This window comes from Cottoperca gobio, chromosome 3 (assembly GCF_900634415.1).
Source record: "Cottoperca gobio chromosome 3, fCotGob3.1, whole genome shotgun sequence".
NCBI lineage: Eukaryota > Metazoa > Chordata > Actinopteri > Perciformes > Bovichtidae > Cottoperca > Cottoperca gobio.
The window spans coordinates 17677560-17702744 of NC_041357.1; the positions used below are offsets into that span (position 1 = coordinate 17677560).

At 40.7% G+C, this 25185-nt stretch overlaps 1 protein-coding gene across 1 annotated transcript in view; it reads left to right on the forward strand.

Annotated features, from left to right (window-relative positions):
- Positions 1–1802: 1802 nt before the first annotated feature.
- The window catches only part of igdcc3 (immunoglobulin superfamily, DCC subclass, member 3), a 54335-nt gene continuing 30952 nt past the window's right edge, over positions 1803–25185 (forward strand). Inside the window, exons 1-2 of the mRNA XM_029455694.1 lie at positions 1803–2122; positions 6961–7266. Coding sequence (XP_029311554.1) covers positions 2056–2122; positions 6961–7266 — 373 coding nt within the window. The 5' untranslated portion in view covers positions 1803–2055. The remainder of the gene's footprint in view (positions 2123–6960; positions 7267–25185) is intronic.

The following is a 25185-nucleotide window of genomic DNA, read 5'->3' on the forward strand; positions in this document are numbered from 1 at the left end:
CTTAATTGACAGGAAAACCCAATATAATCAGCAATGATTAACTCACTTGAATTAAATAAGGCTGATATTTAATCCTGGGGAAATCAAGACACAGCACCAATTTCTGTTGTCAACCAGTGATGAAACAAATTGGGATCAAAGTGTATTGGAAGACTAAATTGGACTCTATTTCATTTGCCGTACATTAGAAAATGAAATAGATTTTTTCACCTAATAATGATTGAATTGTTTAATTACTCGATTAAAATGTAATTATAATTATTGCAACCACTGAATTGGAGGAAAAACAACAACATAAGTCATACTTAAAAAGCCCACGATGAACAAATAAATGGGCACCACACTGAGGTAATGTAGCCAAATGTACCCTTAAATCAATGCTAGTAAATCTGAATCATTTTACATATTAGACTTGATAATCCTGCAAAATAGGTGATATGGTTGATTTCTTTTTTCTTTTGTTTGTTTGTTTTTTTTAGACCTGGAGTACATATGTGGTCCACTAGGGGGAGCTCGAGTACTGCTGAACAAGCAAAGCTTTGTTGTAATTGAGTGGTTTACCTTGTTTAATTATCACAACATGTTCATTCACACTTAACCTGTGGCTTTAAATTAAAGCACCTCTCCTTCTTTTTAATTTAGAAAATTGATGTTTTAACAATCATTGTTAGCAGCCCTTAACACGATATCCAATAAATTAGCCAAATTATAGAGAAGGAAACACATAGTAGTAGACCTATCGTTTATATTTAGTAAGTGTAAGTGTCAAGGTGTGTTGTCAGTCAAGCACCAGTTTTCTATCTATCTTTCTGTTCTGTCTTGTATAATACCATACAGGTGCAGTAGAAAAGAGGAGCCAATTAGGATGTTTGTTTACCTCATATATGGGACTGGACATTGGCCTGTGCAATAGCCAAATATTTTTTTTTTTGTTGTTGTTGAGATTCAAAATACATGTTTGGTCCACTAGGAGGAGATCGAGTACAGCTAAAACAACCGCTGCTTTGTTGTGTTGAGTGCTCGAGGTCCTCCTTGTTTATTTATCATATCAGCTTCATATGTGTCGAACCATAACAATAAAACACATTCACGTCACAGAATTTCATAATGTTTTTTTTGTTGAAATTGAGCCTGCTTTTGAGCTGCCATGTGTTCAGTGTGGACACGATGGTTTATGGTTGTTTTGTCATTCGTTTCATCATTTATTTTGTCTATATATGTGCCACCAATGACAGAAGAAATATTTTTTTGGGGCCATAGTCTTAATCTATCCAGAGTATTGTTAGACATATTATCAGTAGCCTATTATTAGACTACACCATAGTTTTGTTGCTCATTATGCATATCACATCATATGAATTAGTATGATTAAGAGTAGTATTATTATTAGCCTATTAGTTGTTATTCCGAGCCTATATAAGAAGTACTAGTAGAGTAGTAGGCTATTTGCTTATTTGGCATCCAGAAATAATGCCGCTTTTTGTAGAATTCTCATGCGTTGGTTGCGAAGCAGTCAGCAGTCGGCTCTTTTGTTCCGAGAGTGTGTGTGTGTGTGTGTGTGTGTGTGTGTGTGTGTGTGTGTGTGTGTGTGTGTGTGTGTGTGTGTGTGTGTGTGTGTGTGTGTGTGTGTGTGTGTGTGAAATGCAATATGTGAGAGAGAGAGAGAGAGAGGTTGCCTGTGGGATACAGCAGAGTGAGTGAGTGAGTGAGGAGGAGAGAGAGAGAGAGAGAGAGAGAGAGAGGTTGCCTGTGGGATACAGCAGACTGAGTGAGTGAGGAGGAGAGAGAGAGAAAGAGAGAGAGAGAGAGAGAGAGAGAGAGAGAGAGAGAGAGAGAGAGAGAGAGAGAGAGTGAGCGGGATGCTGACAGATTCCTGATAGATGGCTAAAATGGCGAAAGCGTGTTCGACCCCAGCGAGTCACCAAACTGTAGCACTGTAGGTCGGAACATGTAGTAGTTGAAGCTGGATATCTATGTGTGTGTTTTTTTTACCTCCCGTCTATCCACCTCACGTTGTCTTCTGCAAGTGCTGGAATATTTTCTAGAAGTCTTTAAATGGCATCCACAAGGCGCCGCCGCCTTGTTCCGTGCTTTTTGGGAATACTCCTAAATGCTTTAATTGGTAAGTTGCATTATCTTATTACCGGAGTAGAGAGTCTCGTGCTGCAGGGTGTGGTAGCTTTGTGGAGGTTAACCGCTGTTAGTGTGCTGCTCTCCGGAGCCTGGTGCATGCTGCAAGCAGCGATAAGTGCGCTGCTGACCAGTAACCCTGAACTTGGCCCCTCTCCGGTGTCCGTTAGTATTTCGGCTGTAAATGCCATTGTGAAGACTGGTGCTGGAGCCGTGTGCACTGTGGAATTTGTACCTGCAGGTTACTGAGTTACACGCTGATAGTACATTTAAAGTTACATTTCGTGTGCATTCTGCAGAACTTGAAATGTTCCCACAGGCTATTGTTGTTGTTTCGCCATCACTGCGTGTGCGCAATATGTTCAAATCTAATGTGTTTAGGAGTACCATAATAATTACACGGTAGCCACGTGCAATGTAGCCATCAGAGTTTATAGATTGTTTTCATATTTATTTTTGATGGGAGCACTATGAGAAGAATGTAAAGAATGTTCTACTGAAAGGTGTCCACTTGGTGCAGTGAGAAAGTCACATATTTGCAGTACAATAGCAGTGAATTGTGCAGACAATGCTTACTTTTCTACTGTAGTTCTCCTCTGTAGTCTTTGTATCAGGTGTCACCATGATAGCAGGGCTGCAGAGCCAGAGCCACTTTCCCAATGTTATTGTTAATCACATGGTCTCAATATTACAAATTCAGCACTGAGGCGGGATTAGGGCTTAAATAATTAAATGGAACTTAATCAAACCAGATAATAAGTACTTTTAGGTTTTTGTATAGCAATTTACCGTTGCCTCCATCTCCTATAAGTGATCTAAATGCCCTACCACTTCACTCTTCAAGCTAACTTTAAGAAGTGACACTCTTTCATAAGTGCATGGTGTTTAAATGTGGGGACTTCTGAAGTAGATGGAGTTTTGACTGGTGAGTCCTTACAGCACACCACCCCGTGGCTGGGTGAAATGACAGTGGTTATTGCTCTGAGGATAGATTAAAAGGCTGTGGTTATTGCCTGCTGGGAAGAATATTTGTACAGATTAAATGTCAAGACTGTCCCTCTCGTCCTTTTCAAATTTTCTTTTTTGCCCCTTTGTTCACCATGATAGACAGTTTCTCTCTCTGTGTGAGGCCCCTTAATTCAAAGGCAGGAGAGAGTATTGAGTATTTGCAAAGCATACCACACAGGGACCCACAAAGGCCCCGACTGAAATCATAAAGGCTAGTACACAGTGGTCCATAACATGTTCAGTCCGAGGACTGGGAACAACAACTTCAGAAACACAGCTCTGTGATGGATGTAGTACCAATCTACCCATCACATTAAAGAAAATGAAGCTCTTTTTGAGTTTGCCTCAGAGATTATATTCAGTTAGATAAAGGCACTTTTTTAGGAGATTTTAAGCAGACTTGATAAGAAGCAATAAGAAGAATATCTACATTAGATCTCTCTTGGCCTGAAGAGCTCAAACTCTGAGGCTAAATTAATTAAATAAAAGATCTCATGATAGGACAATTTAATTCATCAAAAGGCAAGTGTTTGCTTTGAATGAATGGACTGACTTGAGTTACCCTATCAATATTAAATTAAAGCATGTAAGAGAAGAAGTTCTCAGGACTTTCATTTAACTTTAGAACTGTTTTACATTCCCGCCAACTTAAGTGTCAATTGACTAATTTAATTCAAAGCTACCATAATGTATTTGATTACTGATAAAGAAAGAGACTATGAAAGAAGAGCGTGCAGTACATTGAGGAGGTGAATTGTGCAACAGCTGCCTTACATCTACTATCATACCAACACATGGACTATTTCTCCGCATTCGTGTGTTGCACTTTATTACTGTCACCTATATTACTGTCATTTATGTGTAATCGTCACTGGGCTGCTGTTATTATAACAAGTGAATACCAGAATATTTGAAACTACATGCTCATGAGTTAGCTAGAAAAGAAGGGTATTGATTAATAATGTATCAAGCAGAAGTCTATACAAGGGAATGCAAGTATCAATGCTGCTCTTTTGTGGTATGTATAGCATTTATACAATACTAATAATATATCTAATCAATTCCAAAACAGTATTTCCTTAGGGGTAGCATGTGATATGATGCCAACCAGTTGTCTTGCTGCCTGTAAGAAGCCTGTGGTGTGTCCTAAGCTCACTTAGCTTTAGCAGTGGTGCTCGTATCTGCTAACTACATCTGTCTGTCAGTAGCTGGTGTGTGATCCAACTTTACTGTTGCAGCAGTAAACCTTTGTGCCAGCCAGTCATACTTATCTGTCACTAGTAAGCCAGTGCATGAGCCACACTTAGCCAGCACTTGTCTCTGGTCTCACCCGGTAATCCGACATGCTAGTGTCTCTTTCCTCTGCATTAGGATGTGTGTGTGTGATGTGTGTGTGTGTGTGTGTGTGTGTGTGTGTGTGTATGTGTGTGTGCGTGTGCGTGTGTGTCCGTCTCTTTATCTAACCATGAAAATCCACGCCTCTATAGATTCATGTCTGTGAACATGTGTTTCTGTGGATAGGCGGTGTGCTTGCCACCAGTTTCCACAGCTGTGCTCTCCTTTCTGCACTCCCTGTGGATGCTCAGCTTTCACAGATGACTTTAAGCTAAACCTCACAAAGTGCAAAATCCGGTTCCAGTTTCTTTTGTCCTATTATCTATTTTTGTTTCATTGAGTCTGTCAGATGATTCAGTGTTATTTTCTCTTACCTTTCTCACACTGTTGTTTGCAACCCTTCTACCCACCCAGAGCTCAGAATTGCATTAGCCAGTCACTCTAGCAACATGCTTTATTCATTACATTGTTCTAGCTAATGGAAGACACTGATTAATTTAAGTAATGAGGAAGGATAAGCAACATCAATAAAGCTGTTTAATCAACTCAAATTCAAGGCTATTGTAACACATTGAACGCTGATAGCATTGAATGATGTCATTTGTGGGGCTACCCCCTCTTAGTCGACTAATCGGTCGTTTTGGTCTTAGTCCACTAAGATTTATTTTGTTGATTTCTTTAAGCTAAGAAATTTATGAGTGCATCTCTGGTAAAAACAAGATTTAAAGTGGTGCTTTTGCATGATTCTTTGTGGAGAAACTCAGTTTTACAGATCCGTCGATTAAATTCACTAATTGATTAGTCGTCAAATTGTATGAGTGTTATTTGACTTAAAATGTCTTTAGTCAAGGACAGCGCCTGGTAATTTGACAGCTTTGGAAGCTGAAAGCCTCTAATATTTCATAATTTCAATCAATCTGATCTGATGTTCATGGGTTTTACATCCTCACATTTGATCAGAAGCATTTGGTTCAGTATATAATACTTACTTTATTTGAGAATTATCCATGTTTTGATCAAAACATGAAAAAACATGAAGTGTGACTGACTGGATGTGTGGCTGCAGGCTCCTTTGTATGCTATGTTCTTCTCCACTGGCTGCTTTCCCGTGCTAAAACATGTGATCTTTGTTGGACCAAAGGAGATAGATCTCTGTGGCCAGGATCATTTTAAGGAGCGTAGGCAGGGGGATCACCGCCTGCCAGCTAAGGGTTAAATATTTCTCCACCATCACCCCCTTGTTTTTCACAAGTGGTAGCACTGATGTCTCTCTGGTCCCATGGCCATTTACTTTCCGTGCTTGTTGAGTGAAAAAAAAAAGGGGGGGGGGGGGGGTCACATAAAAAAAAAAGGATACCAAGTAAGAAGAGAGGAAGAGGAAATGTTTCTTTGCATTATACTTCATATGTGATCTTCATGGAGGAGTGTGTCAATGAATTCCTTGTCTGCACCTAAGGGGAAGTATTTCTCAGCTGGAATTTGAGGGATGAAGCCGGAGGTTTTCTGTTTTGACCCTTGTGCTTTGCCCCCCCCCCCCCCCCCCCCCCCTGCACTGCCCTCCCCTAGCCCCCCTCTCACCAGATTCCTGGGCCTGGGGCAGAGACTGGTAGTGCTTAGTCCATCAGCAGCTGAAACATGATACCAAGAGAGCCCGCTAAGCTCCTCTTTTATAGTACCAAGTCAGGTCAGGCTGTTTACATCCTTTATTTATTGTTCTCCCCTCTTTACCCTCAGAAACCGCAAATACAAAAAATCTGATTTCATTATAAAGTGGAAAGCATCACCACAAAACGTTTTAGTTCAAGTCACACATCATTTTGTGTTGAGTGTTGAAAAATAAACAGCTATCACTGAGACAAATGTGCTGCCACTGGTTAACTGATACACAGAAAAACATACAAGGCTGTGCGTGTGTGTGTTTATAGTACAAGAGTACACATTACATTGCATTACAGTTCATTTAAGCTGACGCTTTTGTCCAAAGCGACGTACAAAAAGTGCAAACAATCATGGAGATACAACTCCGAACAGCAAGAATGCTCATGTGTTGCATTGCATCCTATGAATTCCCTTGTGACTGTGACTACAGGTAGCTTAGTCAAGGCTTTTTATTCATGAGCAGAAGGCCGTGTGAGGGTTGATATATGAAGATGATTATTTAGGCCACAACTGTTGCATTCCCTCATGACCCTTTGTCGTGATTCGGAAGTGTGGAAAAGGAATGAATAAAGAGGAAATACATCTTCAGTGTTGCGGTTCATCCTCGGCATGTTAACCCCTAAATCTTAACTCATTGTCAATTTGTTAGCTTTTTCTGGAGCTTTAATGGAGTTTCACCATCACAATTGGGCAAACTTAGGAAAACAATGAGATGAGAAAGACATTGAGTTGAGATTGTTTTGTTAAACTACTGTCTACAAGGCCAAGAATGAATCCTGACGCTCAACTCTATGGTTATCTTTTGTGTGCGTGTGTGTGTCTTTCCAGGTGTGATGTGCGAAGCGGAGCTCTCCTTCACCCTGGAGCCCAGTGACATCATTGCTGTACAGGAACAGCCTCTCATGCTCCACTGCCAAGTGGATGGCATCCCCCCAATCACAACACAGTGGAGGCACAACGGCCTGCTTTTAACTCAGGATCAGCATCACACCACCTTCATCAATGGCTCACTCCTGATCGCTCACTTCCAGAAGACCAAATCTGATGGCTCATCTAACGAGGGCGACTTCGAGTGTGTGGCCGAGAATTCTTTTGGGCTGGTGGTGAGCCGCAAGGCTCGCATTCAGGCAGCCAGTAAGTCTCTTCCTTTTTTCATTTAGTGATGCAATTTGGGAAATATACTGTTTTGCTTTGTTGCAGAGAATTAACTGACAAGATCATTTCCACTGTTATTTCTGTCCGTTCAATCTGCCCTCGCATTAAACGTGGAAACGGGGAAACAGCTAGCCCTTTGTTCAAAGATAACAAAATCCACCTGGAGTCTCCTCTGTCACTGTGACAAAAGGTTCAGGAAGTCACTGAGCCTGGCCAAGAAATCCAGTCCAGTCCAGCACTTAAACCCCCTGTAAAACCACAACGTACCGTTTTCACACTTTGGTTTTTGTACTGATTAAACAAAGTGTTAATTAGCGAGCTTTACAGATGCTGGTAGTCAGACTGTTGGCTTTATTTTCATAATTACACACACATTAGAGTAGTATCAATCCTCTCATCTAACTCTTTAATGTCATTCTGTTTATTTGAACCTTTGTATGTTTGTTGTCTCTAAATTCTGACTTGATCATCTTAAGATATCTTATTGAGATACCAGCCTCAATAATCTGTCTGGGCCTATTTGTTTATGTTGTCAGTATGTAAAGTCCCAAGTGTCAGAATAAGAAATCATGATAGAGCAATGCAGATATGACACAAGCAGAAACTGCAGCCACAGTTACTTACTTAAGTTTGATTAAGTTGTGATCTGTGTTCCATACAAATGTAAACACTTTAACTGAAATATCGCCTTAAGTAATCACATTTTAGTCCAGTCCCAGTCATCCGGGTATGGCTGTGCTGTACATTTACTTAATTTCCCCGAGTGTAGAGTCATTTGAATATTTTAGTATCTTCTTTGAGTGCAATGAACTCTCTGATGCTCATCTACACTGCTGCTCGAAAATTCATAGCTTTTGAGTTTAGCATTAACAAGTGCTCATGCTGAGAGTTTCCAATCTGCTTTGTAAGAGTGTAATAAGCTCGAAGCAATCCAGCAGCCCCCTCGCTGGTGGAGGAGGCATCAAGATAAATCTTCTCCGGCTTGACCACCAAATCTCTTATTTGAAATCACTCTAGTTCAGCATTAGGTTTACGGCGTTGTTGCCATGGTTCATTTACAACGTTTTGATCATATCACAGTCAATCTGACTCTCTGTACTCCTCTCTTCTCTTCTCTCTCACACACATACAGTGCGTGTCTCATCTTACTTTAAATCAAAGGCATCAAGGATATGCACATTCCTCTCTGGATATGCTGAGATGTTGCCGCAGCAGTTTAAGAGATACTGTACTGTTGCACCCTGTGTTGAGTTAAGACTATTTGAAGGCTCTGTTAAATATACTCTGTAAAACAGAGATGGACAAAGGCTTGCAGAAGCCTGTTGATTCCCGGGCTATGTGTAGACAGCACACTGCTGTGCTGTTGTGGCCAATACAGCTTTTCCACTCAGCGGGACAGGGAGGTTAGCATGGATGCCTCACTGGACGAAGGGAAAAGTCATTTCAGCTCAGTGGCTGGCGCTGTCAAACACATGCAACCTTTTAAGGCCTCTCAAAAGGCTCTTTCTTCTCAAAGGTCAGATTGTAGCCGCTATTTTTATCACATTTTTTTAAATTCTGCATCAGAAAAAAGTCTTCAGCGTCCCCCTAATTTGTATTTCACAGAATTACTTTGACATAGTGGTAAGAAAGCATGAGGAAAAGGAAATCCATACATGAATAGTTCATCACCTGATGAAAACAATAGACTTATCTTAAAGATTTGTACTGCAGCAATGTGCAGTGTTTTAGTTATGGACTTTAAGATCTGGAAGAATTCACTTGTTTCGGCTCTTATTTCCTTGTGTGTTCAATGAACGTATTTGAATTACAGCGAGAATCAGTTTGACTTTCAGATAGATCAACATGTGCTTTGAGCTGCAATGTTAAGTGGATGCACACTCATAAATTGATTCAAGGTTATGTAAACAATTAAGATAGTATAAACTAGCTTCAAAGTTAGTTTATTAATATGTTTCTCCAATACTGTGAGAAAACTGATGAATATTTAAATGAGAATGGTGTGATTCAAGTATGCCATGTTCTGAATTAATGAGTTGAATACATTGCTAAAAGGATGAAATCTATAAAGTACAGAGTTGTGAGTTTTCCACAATCCAGTCCTCTCTCACTCAGCCAACCACGAACCATGCAACACCATCCCTCATTAATCCCTCGTTAAATAACCACATGTAATTTTAGGGTGTTGCAATGTAATGTCAAATTGTGCCTCACAAATGAATCTTTAAATGTAATATCAAGCAAATTCATATTTTTTAATTGAAGCGTTCAATACTTTATGAGCATGAAAAATGAAGAATTATGGAAGCATAGAGCAATCCTCCGTCACTCGCCTGTTTCTGAAAAGCTGTGATGTGAATACTGATTTAATCCTGGTGAAGGAACCTGACCTGGACTACACCCTGGACTTGGCGGATCAAGTTCAAAATCATTCATGGTTCCTGCAGATCCTTTTCAGCTTTTCCTCTCGTCTTGTATTGATTGGCAAGGGACTGAAGGATTACTGAAAGTCACGTTGTGACCCCTGACCCCTGACCTTTTAGGTTGTATGGAGCAGTTTTTGAAGGCAAGGCGCTGAAAGAGTGGAGGCTCTTCTCTAATGATAGTCTGTCCCTTCTTAATGGAGTCTCACTTCTATCGAGGCAGCAAGAAGCCATCACTGTGAAAATAATCCTCCAGAGACCGTTCAAAGGGACTCGCAAGATAAGAACTTCTGATTGTGAAATGTCCCCATGTTACCCGTCATTACTCACTAATACCTTCTGTATTTGGGAAGATTTGCCATAAAACAGACATGTTGGTATTTCAATTTGGATTCATCCATGATTTGAGTTTTTTCATTGTTTTGCAGGGTATGAAAAAGGCCCCAATTATTCTAGAAATCATGTTAACAAGGCTTTCATTGCACCATTAGTTGTGGTAGGTGACTCCCAGTCTAATTTAGGGACCATTCATAAGTAGGCATAATGGCTTTCCTATCCGCGGTGTTTCTGTTCGGCCGTCTTTGGAAGGCTTTATAGATGATTTTTGTACTGTACATTCAGAAAAAGATAATCATCCTTCATTGCCCAGCTTCTTTCACTGCTCCGCCTCCAGGTAACTGCAGGCGCTTGTTCAGAAGTGTTCCCCTGTTGATCAAGCATCAATCTATCAGACTATTATGTTTTAGGTCTTTAATATAAGGTCTTAAAGAAGATTAATGTTTAAGGTGAAGTATATTCTGCAGGGATTTGGACAATCACTGGTCCATTTCATCCTCCCGTCACCCACCAGAGTTCTTTGGACATAAAGCATTTAGGATGAAGTGTTTTCATTTTGTTTATGAAGAGAAATGGCCCAAAACAAGTAAATGCTCTCCTTACAAAGATCCCTGACTAGTGTTTGTTTATTTTTCTGTTCCAAGTGTTTGTTAATGTTGATGCTCTCTTTTGTGTTTTTGAGGTAATTTGCTGTGTTATAGTCCCTCTCACAACAGAGCTCTGACTTGTACCACTGTGATGCAATGGGTGGTGTGATTACTGAAGCCTCTTTATAGCCCTCCCAGTGGATAAAGCTTCCATCTCACTCTCCACACTACCACCCTCCTTATATTTCACTTTTTATTTGCTTGACAACCATTTGTGTGAGCTCACTGTCGGGGGCTGGTAGGACGGACTCCCCGTTGCCTCTCTAAATCGGCGGTCGGTCGAGGAAAGTCTTTTTTCCGTCCTAAATGTTATCTCTTTGATCGGTTTCTCTCTCCGTCTCTCTCTCTTTCCTCCGTTTCTCTGGGACCTCCTCATTAGCTTACGTTCAGGAAGCTTTTCATCATTTGGATGAATGACAAGCCTGGTACAGTGGGCCTGGCCAGGGCTCCCGCCCCTCCCCCACAGCACAACCGCGTCACCAGGCAACACACCACAAAAGCCCCCCTGTTACAAAATAGCTTTTTGGATCAATTGAAATGACTTGCTTTTGTCTGTTTGTCTGGAATTAATTGGAAAGAGTTGAAGCTTTGTTTGGAAATAATTTATTTTTTACCCCAGTCCCATTCATATGTGGAGACTGCAATTGACTTCAGGGACCATTCGTAAAGATTTGCAAGCACAATATGAAGTGTGCTGAGAAAAAAACGCCAAGTCAGTGCAAATATGAAGAGACTGAAAACACAAATAGTAAAATATGCAATAAATGCAAGTACAATAACTGGACATTACACATGCTATTTATTTTATTGACTACTTCAGTATAGTAACAGAGCCCTTGGCTGCTGGATAATAATTTCCACCTTGTTTAATTCTGAAACGGTCATGTTGAATTTAACTACCGTTATAATGGTAGGCTCCTGAATGAGACTTTAATAAAAAATTTAAAAAACCGAGGGTCTGTAAACGTTGACATAGGAGAAGACACAGGATGCCTGTAAAAGTGTCTCAGTTTACCCCCATGCCACTGTGAATGTAACTCCTTTCAGGGGTGTAAATGTAAATAGGTGTGATGTTGACTGATCGGCGTCTGATAGAAACTACATGTGTAGCCGTGGCAGAAGAGGAGAAGTTACAACATGCAATATTTAAAAGGTGCGTAGATGTATTGGCACTCGCAGCTCCTCAGACTCAGACACCAGTTAGTGGGAGTGATTTATGGGGGAGCTCCTGTTAGTTTATGTGAGAGTGTTTGTACGTTTGCATCATTTGTGTTTGGAGGGTCGACGATGGCTCTCCATCACCCTCCGACCTTCCTGTCCCCACCCCTTTCATGGCCTCCTGCCTGGGTGAATGCTGAAGCGCTATCCCTACATCTCCTTGCAACTCCCTTTGTCTGCCAAACCCCGCCCTCTCACTGTCCCCCTCCTACCCTTGCTCTTCTCTGCTCTCTTGCCACGAAGCAAGTCATCTCTCTGTCATATAGATTAGCTGACTAAATGCCATTTACGCTTGTGTTGATATTTAAACACGAAACCTGTTTTCTTTTAATCGACTCAAGATTAGCTCATGCAAGCTAGTGCCTTTCTTTTACATTGGAGCATTAGTAATTTCATCGATGATAATGTTTGAGGAAAAGTCATATCGTATTGCCATTTTATGCCACAAAGCTAATATAGAGTAGTAATCGTCGTATTCCTCTCGCTGATATCATTCCTCTAATTGATATTCCCGTATTGAAAACATCACATGGTAGTATTAGTGCATAAGGACATGGCCTATGGCTGCCCTGTTCTTCCTTTGGGCAGGTATGTGGGCTGATGTTAAACCTGAGTGTTCCCTCCTGCTGTGTGGTCAGCGCCCCTCCATCTGTCTGCCAGTGTGTCAGAAGGATGGAGAAAGAAAGGGCTTTTTCCGGTACTCATGAGGCGGGCTGATGGGATGAGAGCTCTGTCCTCTGCTGTGTGTAATTACACTCAATACCGGTTTATTACTGTACACCTGCAGAATTAATACTCAGATCCCATTGCCTGATTATGCATGCTCTATTTGAGTTGATTAAGAATTGGCTTAAATTAATAAGAGATTATATTACTTGTTTTAGAATAGCAATCAGCTTTTCAGAAGTGGTTCAAAGCATCATATGATGGGGGGGTGTATCTCTCTCTCTCTCTCTCTCTCTCTCTCTCTCTCTCTCCTCTCTCTCTCTCTCTCTCTCTCTCTCTCTCTCTCTTTTCTCATGCTTATGAAGATGATGTTTGTCCTCTATGGGTTATGTTTTTTTCTCAGAGAGCTGAATAAACAGCACTGCTGAATGTCCCTATTGCCAGCTCTGGACATTTGCATTGACAAATCCCCAACTCTCCTGTGGGGAAGAGGCAGGACGAATTCCTATTATATCTAAAAAATAATTACATATCATTGACCTTGAAGCAGTGCAAAATCACCAAGCAACCGCATTCTGCCCATATTATGCTTTGTTGTCTTAGTTTACTGGATGTCTTGTTACGGTGGGTAAGAATGAGATGCAATGTAAAACTTTGGTTTGATTTCCAAACCAATTCACACGGTTTTAATCCCTTTTCGAATGAATTACTAATCAAATATTTACTACATACATTAACTACTATTTATATTTTATTACATTCAGGCTAATGCTGCATCGTTGGAAACAAAAAGGCCAGGCAACTAGATTGATCAATCGATTGACAGAAAAATATCTGCAAACTACTTTGATAATCGATAAATCGTTTTAATCAAAAATGTTGTTATCAGCTTCTCAAATATGGATATTTCCTGCGTTTTTATATCATATTAAATGATATAATATAATTGGGTTTGGACTGACAAACAAGACATTTAAAGACATCACCTTGAACCTTGAGAAACTGAGATGGACATTGTATTATAGACCAAACGATTAATTAAAAAAATAATCGTCGATTAATTGATGATAAAAAAGAATAGTTAATTTCAGCTCTACATGCAACGTGCATGGCAGAATAACATTAATTTATCTCCAAATGTCAGGAATGAACAGCTGACAAAACAAAATCAAGAACACAATGGTTGCTAGTGTGCTTAAATCTTGAGCTGTGCTGACAGGACTCTCCATGCACACAGCACAGACATGCATGGAGAGCTATAGCAATCTTCTGTTAGTGGGGAGCTGCTTCATAATGTGAAGGATGAGCTGCTGTGTGAAGCAGAACCGCCAGCTATATAAACTAAATATATCCACCTGTGTAAACAAAAACACTTGGCAAATATAGACACTATACAGGATACTGAAAAGTGTTGAAACAGCTAGGTGATGGAAATATTGAACTGCTCAAAATAGCATCTTGCTTATTCCTCCAGGCGCACTGTCTTCATGTTGGACATGGCTTTAATCCTTAGTGTGTCTTTCTTAGTGTGATGTAATAGCAAATGGAATCATGTTATATCTTTGTTTTCTTACGGCGCTTTAAAAAAACGAACAGATTTGTGGCAGTTTGGATTTTACAGAAGAGAAAAACATAGGCACACAATACACACATGTACATTAGGCTATATGTTCCAAATGCATGCACATACACAGAAAACACATACAAGTTAGTGGTAGGGCTGCAACTAATGATCAGTTTCATTGACGATTAATCTGTCGACTGTTTTCTCAATTTGTCGATTAGTTGATTGGTCTGTAAAATGTCAGAAAATTATGAAAAAGTCAATCAGTGTTCTCCAAAGCCCAAGATGACATCCTCACATGTCTTGTTTTGTCCACAACTCAAAAGTATTCGGTTTACTGTCACAGAGGAGTAAAGAAGCACGAACATATTCACATTTAGGAAGATGGAATCAAAGAATTTTGACTTTTTCTTAGAAAATAACTGAATTAATTAATAAATTATCAAAAAAGCGAACCAATTAAACAATTATTCTAGGGCCTGTACGATACATTGATGGGCTACCTTAAAGGGGAAACCAACTACAAATTAAGATGAAATGTATTTAACCCACAAAAACATAACGAAGAAAAAAGTAGAGATTAGAACATGACAAGCGACAGAATCATGTCTCACATGTTGTGTGAGAAGAAGACAGACATGAAGTTGGAGTACAAAATAACCAATGGTCCTTCAATCCTCAACAACCTGGATTGCAGTTATTTTTTAATTGGTTTTATTCATTATTACATTTTCCAACTTCTGTTCTTCTTTTCAAGGGTGCTTTTTAGATATTTAGCCGACACCTGAATCCACAACAACTTAAAATGCAAAAGCAAACTTTGACCTTGTCATTACAGGGTGCTCCCCCCAGCAGCTGCTCTAATCAGCTGTGTACACGGTAGCTGACCATCCAGATGATTCCCATTCAGATTATGTGTTTTTTAATTAATTGTAATACAAAGCAGTGTTGACTTTAAAAAAAGTTTCTCACAATGCTAACAAGTCGTCATATTGAAATGTTTTTTGACGGTGTGATACATTTTAAATGTAAACAAAATAATCTTGCCTTTACTTGTTCACTACACAAGGAATCAGCTTCAACTAAGATCGGGTCTTAGTTGTAATTCAAGTTCAACGTTGGGATTGCACCCTTTGTTTAATGTTTGTGCAGCATGTTTGTGTGTGTCTGTCAATGGATGTGTGGATCTGACTGCATCTGTGCTCGTCAAAGTGACGTCTGTGTCTCCGGATGTCTCTGGACCACCCTAGCTATTCTCGAACAAACAAATGAAAACGGGACCTGAAATTCCTTCTGCCTGCTTTTAAGGCTCATGGGAGGAATTCCCAAAGTAATAGAGGTGAAAGGTGATGGAGAGAGCAGAGGCCGGGCCAAAGGTTGGACGGGTCGGGCCATTCTCCAAATGCTGTCTTTCCAATCTGTACACAGCAATGTTTGAGTTGGACAGATCCAGTACGATGTTTTGTCTGTACCAAGCATGTGTTAGTGATGAATCCTGTGTTTTCATGCCAGCATATGTGTCTTTTGGTCCTCGTTTGGTCACCTGAACCCCTTGTAAAAGTGTGTTTGAATTTCAGTCCTCCAGAGTGAAAAGCATTTAGTTTGGTCTCCACCTCTTGAGGTCCTATTTTTAGATTTGAACCGTCACGTAGTCTTAAAATCTAATTAAGGATGTGGTTAAGGTTAACACAACAGGTAATCAATTTCATCAACAGAGGGTATGTGGGTGCGTATTGAGTTTGTATGTTGGTGTTCCTATGATTCCAGGCTTCACTGGAATCTTGGCTAGCTCTCCCTATTGCCCTGTCACCGCGCTTCACTACACTTAACAGCGCCTTTATAGCCCAGATTGGGCAGTTAAAAGTCTTTACAGGGTCTGCACCATCCACCAATAAAAACACCAAAACTCCCTCTTCCTGTCTTCTCCTTTGGCAGACATTTAGTTTCGCATGTGTGACAATGTGTAACAACGACAAAGAAAGTCAGGAGGTGAAGGTATTAGAAGTAGTGATAAAAGTAAACGTAATAGTGTTGTATTATAACGTTATCTCGTTCGCACATACACACACACACACACACACAACACACACACACACACACACACACATACACACACACACACACACACACACACAATCACACACATACACACACACACACACACACACACACACACACACACACACACACACACACACACACACACACACACACACACACACATACACACACACACACACACACACAGGGCCCCTCAGTCCAGTTTTCCATTTTGTTTAAGCAGGGATCAGGAAATCTTTCTGTGGTGGCCAATAAGCAGAAGAGTCGGAGACAAAGGCCAGTCAGTGATGGGCAGGCAGCAGCTCTCCTTTGGGCCTCAGCCACCTCTCCCCTCTCTAGCCTGTGTTTGTGTGTGTTGGGGTACCTCTCGGAGCGGAGCAGCACCTATTGTTAGTTGTGAAATGCAGGGCAGTGGAGTGGCTGGGAACAGGCAGAGGCTGTGGAGATGTGCAGCCTCTGGTGGCTCTGCTTTGTGACGGTGGCCTGAGCGTTTGTTCTCCTGACCGACTCAGCTAGCTGTGTCTGAGGCCCCCTTTAGTCACTGCTGACTCTGGGTGGGTGTGTTTCCCCTTGCACACTCCCTCCTCCTCCTTCTCTCTCTGTTTCAGCATTGACTCAGAAATGGAGGGGTCAGAGGTCATGAGAGGCTTGACGACGGAAAGGGGGGTTTATCTGGGAAACGGTGACCTTTTTGTATGCACTAGGGCAGAATACCCCTCCCCTTTTTTTATTCTCCTCCCATTACGTTTCCCCTCCTCCAACGTCCAACCTCCTGCTTATTCCCCAGTGGGAACCCATCCCCCTGTTTGCTGGCCCCGGGGCAGTGGCAGTGACCTTGGCTTTGACAGTGAAATAAGATGGCTCAAACCTGCCACAGCATAACAGCCCTAACCCTGCCCTTTCCCAAACACGCAACGTAGCAGCCTAGAAGAACAAGAGCAAAATAAGCACATTTTCACTCACTCAGAAAGGACATTTATTTGTCTCTGTCATGTGTTATCTTTTTTCCACTAAGACTTTACAGTTCATTGCTGTGAATAAAAGTCAGCTCTATACAACAATGTTGTTCTTTACCTCTATGACTGCTGTTATTTTCAGACATATTTATACAATACATCACTTAATGACTCAAAGAAATGTGTGGCATTATTTAAATTGTTTCCTCACACAATTCTAATGACTAGTTCTGTATTAAAGCTTTTATTTGACCAGCGTGTTGGAAGACTTATTTTTCACTTTCAATTGAGACTAACTGGTATTTGTTTACAAGGAATAGTGAGGTAGTGTGTGTAAGATACTGTGAGAGATCGTGGGAAGAAATGATTGAATGGGTTTAGGATTTATGTTTGTGTGTGTGCAGTCATCTTTACTGTAAAAACACGACACTGAAAGTAAATCACAATCTTTACTCTCGTTTCCTAATACTGTAGTTGTCACATAGGGCCAGAGCACCTGAAGTGTTTGGGGTTAAAAACCTGTCAGGTTCTGTGTGGAGTCGGTCACCAGGGATGAAATGAATTCTACAGGAACCAATTAGAAGAGGTGGCTGCTGGCATAGGATGAAAGATTTGGCCAATTTCCTCCTGACAACCTATTTGCAGTGTCTATAGTTTTGTTAGCATATATCACTTTGGGGAATCTAAGGATCAAGAGGCTTATATTTCCATTCATTATTAGGAATTATTATAACATTTAGTGGTTTAAATTTATGATATATGTGACTTATTAATTACGTAATTTAGAGTGTTTTCACATCAGGATATAACCAACAAAAAGCAGTGCTTTACATATTAAAAGAGCAACCGGTTGTTGTTGAGCAGCCACATGTTATGAAGAAAACCTGTCACATTAATCTATTTATTTATCAAGAAAATAACCACCAGGTTCCTTGATAATATAAATATTAAAAGTACAGCAGATTGTGTTTGATTTTTCTTTGATGGTAGAGTTGAGCCAATCAAGAAGTGTAGGTGACCTAGCAGCATTAATTTGATTGATTAGAGTGGCACAGCATGTAGGCCACAGCAATATAAGCATGCAGGGGTAGATGAAAGCCGAGAGAGGTGGGGAGTAAAATAGATGGAGCATGTGTCGGTGGTCTCAAATGATCTCTGGGCCCCTCTGGCTCTGGAGGCTGGACCTTGAACCAGGAAGGAACATTCCATTCTGATGCTGTGCCGTGACCTCCTGACCCCGGCAGCTTTGTTTCAAGGGCAGATTTTCGACAGGCAGCAGGATGCAAAGCAACAGCGGTGGGCTCGCTTAGCTTGAAGAAGCACGCCTCTGCCGTTAGAACATGCCAGAAAACTGCTCCCCTGACCCCTCACTCGTAATTCCTAACTGTAACATGCACATTACCTACGCTTAACATCAAATAAATGCACTGACGTGGACATGTGCACACTCTTGCACACTCTTCCATAGGCTTATGGTCAGTGACTGTACATACCTAGAACTGCTGCTAGTAAAAACGCCCCCCCCCCCTGAAAGCGCTATTGAAACATTTAATTTAATTAAATGCCCATCTCAAGTGATGTAGTAGCAATTTTAGGATCCATCGTAAGGGATGTTTCAACTCTTTCAGTAGCTGCTCAGGGGATGAGATGTGTTTATTTTATAATCACATAAAGAATGTGTATCATCCGTCCAACTGCAGTCTTTAATCATATTTATATATGTATCTCAGTTTTTTTTCCTTTGCAGAAGTGGTTTCATGTCGTGTGTTAGTAAGTCGTAAGGCGGACCATTTCATTGCCTCAGCGTGAAAAGATGAAACATGATGCTAGTAGTTTAATAGCCCTCTCCATTTGCCAGCATAGGCATTATTTGTGAGTAGGGAGACAGTTTTAGAGGGTTAGCTGGCTCATGGCAGGTTGGAAGAGCCCAGTGATATGTGCTTATGTCTGACAGCTTATGTTTGTGCTCCTCCTATCCACTGCATGGAATATCATGACAGCCAGAGAGCCACTACAGGCTGCTTGTATGTTCTTTGTCAACTTCTGTGTTTGAGGACATTATTTTACTTCATACCTAAGAGTACAAAAAACATTGATATGTGAGTAAGGGACTGCTAAGAAATATCCCGGGTGTTGACTTTCAGTTAGAGTAAATCTTAAGTAATATATTAAAATGAATGTAAAAATAATCATTTAGTGTAAATAGATACAAAACTGATTTTAACTGAAGTCGTTCGACAGGAGATTATTGAGAAAACTATGTTGCTAGCGCCAAACATTTCCTTGTTCCAATGTGAGGATGTGCTTCTTTTCTTTGCGTTGTACGACAGCAAACTGAATGTCTTTCTATTGGAACTAACTTGAAGAGATCAAGCAATTTGAATTTCTAATTTTCTTTCTGCATTTATAAAAAAAACATCAATTGAGAAAATAATAGGCAATGAGAATAATTGTTAGTTGCAGCCATAGGGTGGTTTATGCAAACTAATAGAACAATGTATAAATAAACAACACACCATGTATGTTTTGAGCTGTTGAAACCACAATTAGTCTTTTTAATTACTTATTGATAATCTTGATTCATTGACAGGAATTTAATTTACAGTAAGGTACACAAATACAAATACAAAGCCTATATTTTATTCCATTGTTCATAAGCCCTACCCTTGAGATTTATTTTTCCTTCGAAAAAATAAATGTCTCTCAATTTATGTAAATCCAGAGCGGCTCTTTGTTTACTGAAGTCCTGAAAATGGTATTTCATTATCTGATAGAACAGATATGCCATCGTAGTATAGTATCTGCACAGTCTTTGTTTGCACACACACTGTAGGTAGAGGCAGAGGCAGAGACAAAGGGCTTTCATATCTCACCCACTGTCTTGTAACACTAAGTGGTTATGACAGGGCCTGCACTTGCCTTTCCTCTTTCTCCTCTTCTGCTCCTCTTCCTCTGTGGTTATTTTTTAGTGCTGAATTGGTGTGATCTAGGCTCCAAGCAGTGGGCATGTCAGAGGAATCCAAAAAGAGCTAGGGGTTGCTGACTGCATATTAGCATGAATTCATCAGGATGGATTAGCGAGTTTGCATGCAAGAGGAGGTGGGGGGGGGGGGGGGGTTGCAAGGGGCAGAAATATCCCTGGTGACCACAGTCAGCTGGCAGCCTGAATGGAGGGAAAGAGGGAGGGAAAAGACAGTGAAAAGAAAAGAATAGGAGGCAGACTTTGAGTTTCCAGCTGTCTCAACAAGAAGATGTAGTGCTGACAATATCTTGACGTCACAAAGCGAGGCGATAGCAATTCTCCATACATTGACGGCTGCTGCTCTCTTTGTTATTATCTTAAATGCTCCATGCTCTTTAGGGGCTTCTGTCACTGTAGCGGCCTTGGAATTATTCTGTTTTTATTCCACTGCCTCTCTCTTTGCTCCATGTTATGCATTTAAGTTAGAGACTTCAGCACACACATTTCTTTCTCCGTTTACCTGTACATGAATGTATGCCTGGTCTGTCGTGCCAGCAGTGGTTAGCAGAAGGACGTCTCACCTATCTTGTTGATCATGATTGATGTCACAGCATCTCTCTTCCGAGTAATTGAGCTCATATTTACAGAATAGAGCATCTGGGCTTTTGATTCTTCCTGTCTTTATCCTCCATTTAGCCCAGTATGAGGCAAGGCCCAGACGTGGCTGAATTACCAAACCAAACATCTTCTTTATGAAGCATTATTATGTTTTTTATAGTCTTTCTCATTCCTTCGTCATAAGTTCACTCCCTCTGCCTTTGTCACAATTGCAAGCTCCTCCTTTGCTATATTTTAGTCCTATTGCCCCCCCACAAACGCATCTCTGTTTACCACACACGTCATGGCACTGTGTTGCCCGGGATTGTGATTAATGGCCGCAATTCAGCCTGAAAAATTCCCTTGAGTGGATGCCAGTTGGCTTACGCAGAGAAGAAACTCATTACTGCTGTCAGTTGAGCTGACGGAGCAGGGAGGTGTGTGAGTGATTGTACGTGTGTCTGTGTGTGTGTGTGCGTGCATGCATGCGAGGGAGAGACAGAAACTAATTTCTGTGCATGTCAGTAAGCGCATGCAAGTCTGTCCACCTTTGCCATGTATAAGCCATCATGTGTGAATAAGTGTGTCCACGTGTTTGAAGAGTGTAAAAGTGACAGTGTGTCCCAGGACTGGTTTCCAAGTAACAAGGGATGATTTCTCAGAAATGATTAAACCTGATATCGTCAGCACCCTGCACACACAAGCACTCCAACTTAAGGTTTTTAATGGATAACCTGTGCGCACCATGCTGCTTTGTGACGACAGTCTCCTCTACAGTATGTCACATATATTTGGAACACATGGGTTTTTGTTTGTCTTTTTTTTTTACACATTCCCATCTTCCATTTACAGATTAAGTTTTTTTTTTTTTTTGTGGTAAATATGGCAGATGTTGAGGATATTACTCCTACTTATTAGCTCTATGGTAAAGCAAATTCTTGTTAAATTAATGGAAAGGTTTTCATTTTAAACCCCATAATTGCCTGTCAGCGCTTCTTTAAAGATTAGATGGCAGTGAGAAAGTATAGCAAGAAGTTCAAAAAAAGAAGAAAAAAACTGCAGAAGAGAAAGCTGTCTAAAAATGAGGGTAGGCCTGCATAATATGGATAAGCAGAGAAATGTGCATTTTACAGAGAGATTGCTATCTATATTCACTGTCACCTCAAACGCTGCCAAAATGAAGATTTGAGGACATGCACATATACATTGCACAGATGGGAATTAGCGCCATATGTGGATCAGGCTTTTGCTGTTTGAAGAAAATGGACCATGGCTGGTAGATAAGTATAATTATGTTGGTTAATTCAATTCAATGTTATTTATAGAGCCCAATATCGCAAATTACACAATTCAAATATGTACAGCATACAATGACATTTATTATCATTCTGAAACACAGGGTTGCACGAAACCCTCTGTTCGCAGTCACTCGATTCAGATAAATAGACGGAAAATAAATAGAAAAAACGTCAGGAAGAGCAACAGAGAAGGGATCCCTCTTCCTGGAGAGACAGATATGCAGTAGATATCATGTGTACAGAATAGATTGTAAAAGTATTAAAGTATGGACGATTACATGTTTGAAGTTTGGATTTAAAGGCCTCAATAGAGTCAGACTGCCTGATGTCAACAAGGAGGTTATTATAGTGGAAGAGTAGGAATGGTAGGAAAAGGCCCTGTAACCTGCTGACTCCTTTTTAACTCTGGAGACAGATGGGAGCCCTGGATTCTGAGAGCACATGATGCTTTGTTGGTTTAAGTAGATCAGACAGGTATGAAATGACATGCATATTTACAATTGTGTAAGTCACTGGAAGCATGTTGAAGTCTGATCCGACATGAAAGGGAAGCCAATGAAGGGAAGCTAAAGCCTGACAACAAGATGTTACAATAATCAAGTATATGTGAAACAATGATTTGAATTAGGGTGTTTGCATCAGCCATGGACAGAAAATACCTAATTTTAGCTATGTTGCTGATATCAGGCACATACACCATCAGTGTAGCAGTGGAAATTAATTCCATGACTGCATATCATTTGACAAACAAGGGAAATATTAAGGGCCAAGAAAAGAGCCCTGAGGTACTACATACAGTATTTAACCACACGAGAGTCAGGCTGCAGATGCCAAATTGATTTTCTGGTTGGTCTATGAGTATACAGTGATCTATGGTGTACCGAGGTGGAATCCAAACCAATAGTAAGCAAAAGATCATTCACCATTTTATTAAGAGCAGTTTCAGGAGTGAGTGACAGGCCCTGAAAGCAGATTGAATCGGATAAAGAAATCACTGTTAATTATGTTGGCAGAAAGTTGCTGAGACACAACTCTATTTCGTACTTTTGAAAATAATGAATAATTACATTGGAGACCCTGAATCAAGTTGTGGTTTCTTAAGTGGAGGTTTAACCACACCAGTTCTAAAGCTAGTGTGGACAGTGCAAGTCATAAGTGATCAATTAATAATATTCAGTTTGTGTTTGCTGGCAATGATTTAGAAAAATATTTAATTGTGCCAAATTGTCCACATGCAGTTGTCACTCTGTCGATGTATTTGTTTGTGTGAATTTTGACAAGATTGCATTTTTGGAAACTTTAATGAGAGGTTTTGAAAACCAAGAGGGATAATGAGACAGATAAATGCCCAATGGGAACCCAAGCAGCTGAGGCACAAGGGATCTCACACAACTGCAAGAGGCTTCCGTGTGTGTGTGTGTGTGTGTGTGTGTGACGTGTGCGTGTATGTGTGATGGAGTGAAGAAGGGGTGAGATTTACAAAGCCGTTACAGCCATTTGGGGAGCCCAGTCTTCAGGGTGCTGTGAGATGCAGTGGAGCGCATGGGCCGGTCCCGCCCTGCGTCTTTCAGATGTCCCGTGGGAGTGCCAGATGTGGGGTCATCCATCTACCCCTGGTTCAGGCCAGCCCCCCTCAAAATCACTGTCAGATGCATAGTTAACACTGCATGCTCCGCTCTCAGAAAGGGACAAACCCACACATCAATGTATATTCATCTCCTGAAATGTCTCAAGACTTGTGTTCTTTCCACCAGCGATATATGATCAAGAAACAGCAGCACAAAGGAAATACTTTTCTGGATAGATTTATCCTGGCCTCCTCAGACTGGCCTGACTGCCCAACAGTTGTCCTCTAATGAGGGGGAAGTAATATGTGTGGACTGAGGAGAATTGTGAAGCCAAATGTCCGTCCAGGTTGTTATTCAGAGCCACGGCTGTCTGCGGGCCTCGCTTATTTCTGGCTTCACAAAACAAGAGGCGGACACGATCCAAAGAAGAATTTAATGGCATTGCCATTTGAATATAAACGTTATCTTACCCCAGATGTCTCTAAAACGTTTTCAAATATTTCAAACTCTCCAACACCAAGGGCCGACAAAACAGGGATAAAGCGGTTGTATGGTTTCACTTTTGTGCAGAGGGCGTACAGTAAATGAGCTAAATAAAAGACGGCACATAATTCATGTGCATATGAGCTCATATATACTGGTTGGATGACAGGAGAGGCATCTCATTTGAATTCTAAAGCAGGCAGTTGCATACTGAGGTATTGCCGATATTAATTAGATATGTGGCCTCTGGGCAAGTAGAGAATGTCACTGTGAAGGCATAGCCTCTTCCCTGCAACAATCAGAGTGACAGAATATTCTTTAAGTTGCAATAGTCTCTGCAATAAACGCTTGGTGAACAATGTTTTTTTTTCAAAAAGCCTGATTTCAAAGTTGATGAAAAAATAGGAAAGGTAAATGACTTCTGTTGTTCTGTCTTGTCTTGGTGATGCTGCTGTGCTAAGTATTGTATGGGTGTGAGTGAGTGCATGTGTGAGTAAAGTAGGTGAATTTCTTCTTCTTCTACTACCAATTGATTTTGAGCGCAGACCCTCAAGGAATGCTTAACGCTACCTGAAATGCTCAAGAGAAAATAATTGAATTTACTTAAAAGATTTACTCTCCACTATCTAGCAAGTTAAAGGGAAGAGAAAAGGTTGGAAATCAGCAGTCTATAGAGAGCCCAAATCCCGACCCACTTACAGGTCAGCTTCTGGTATACTTAGCTTTCAGCTTTCAGTTCTTTCAGGCTTTCTTTTAGTACTCTTTAAAAATTCTTCCAAATTCTGAGTTAAATGGATATCTATGCTGTACTGGGCATTGCAAAGCATGTTACTACTATTATAGGGAAACAAATAGCTATTTTAACTAAGATAAAATAATAATAATTTGTTAGCATTCAACAACTGCAGCTCCCATGAGTCTATGAGCCACACGTGTACTAGCAATACTCATCAGATGTAGACAAGGTGCTCAAATTTTACATGCCCATTATCATTATACAGATTTTTAAACCCTCGATAAGACAAAAACAGTGTCTGGCTGAGGCTAGTGGAGCGTAGGCATGAAAGGTTGATGGGACTAAAGCTCTCTGGAGCTAGCGCACATGCAATGTCCTCAATA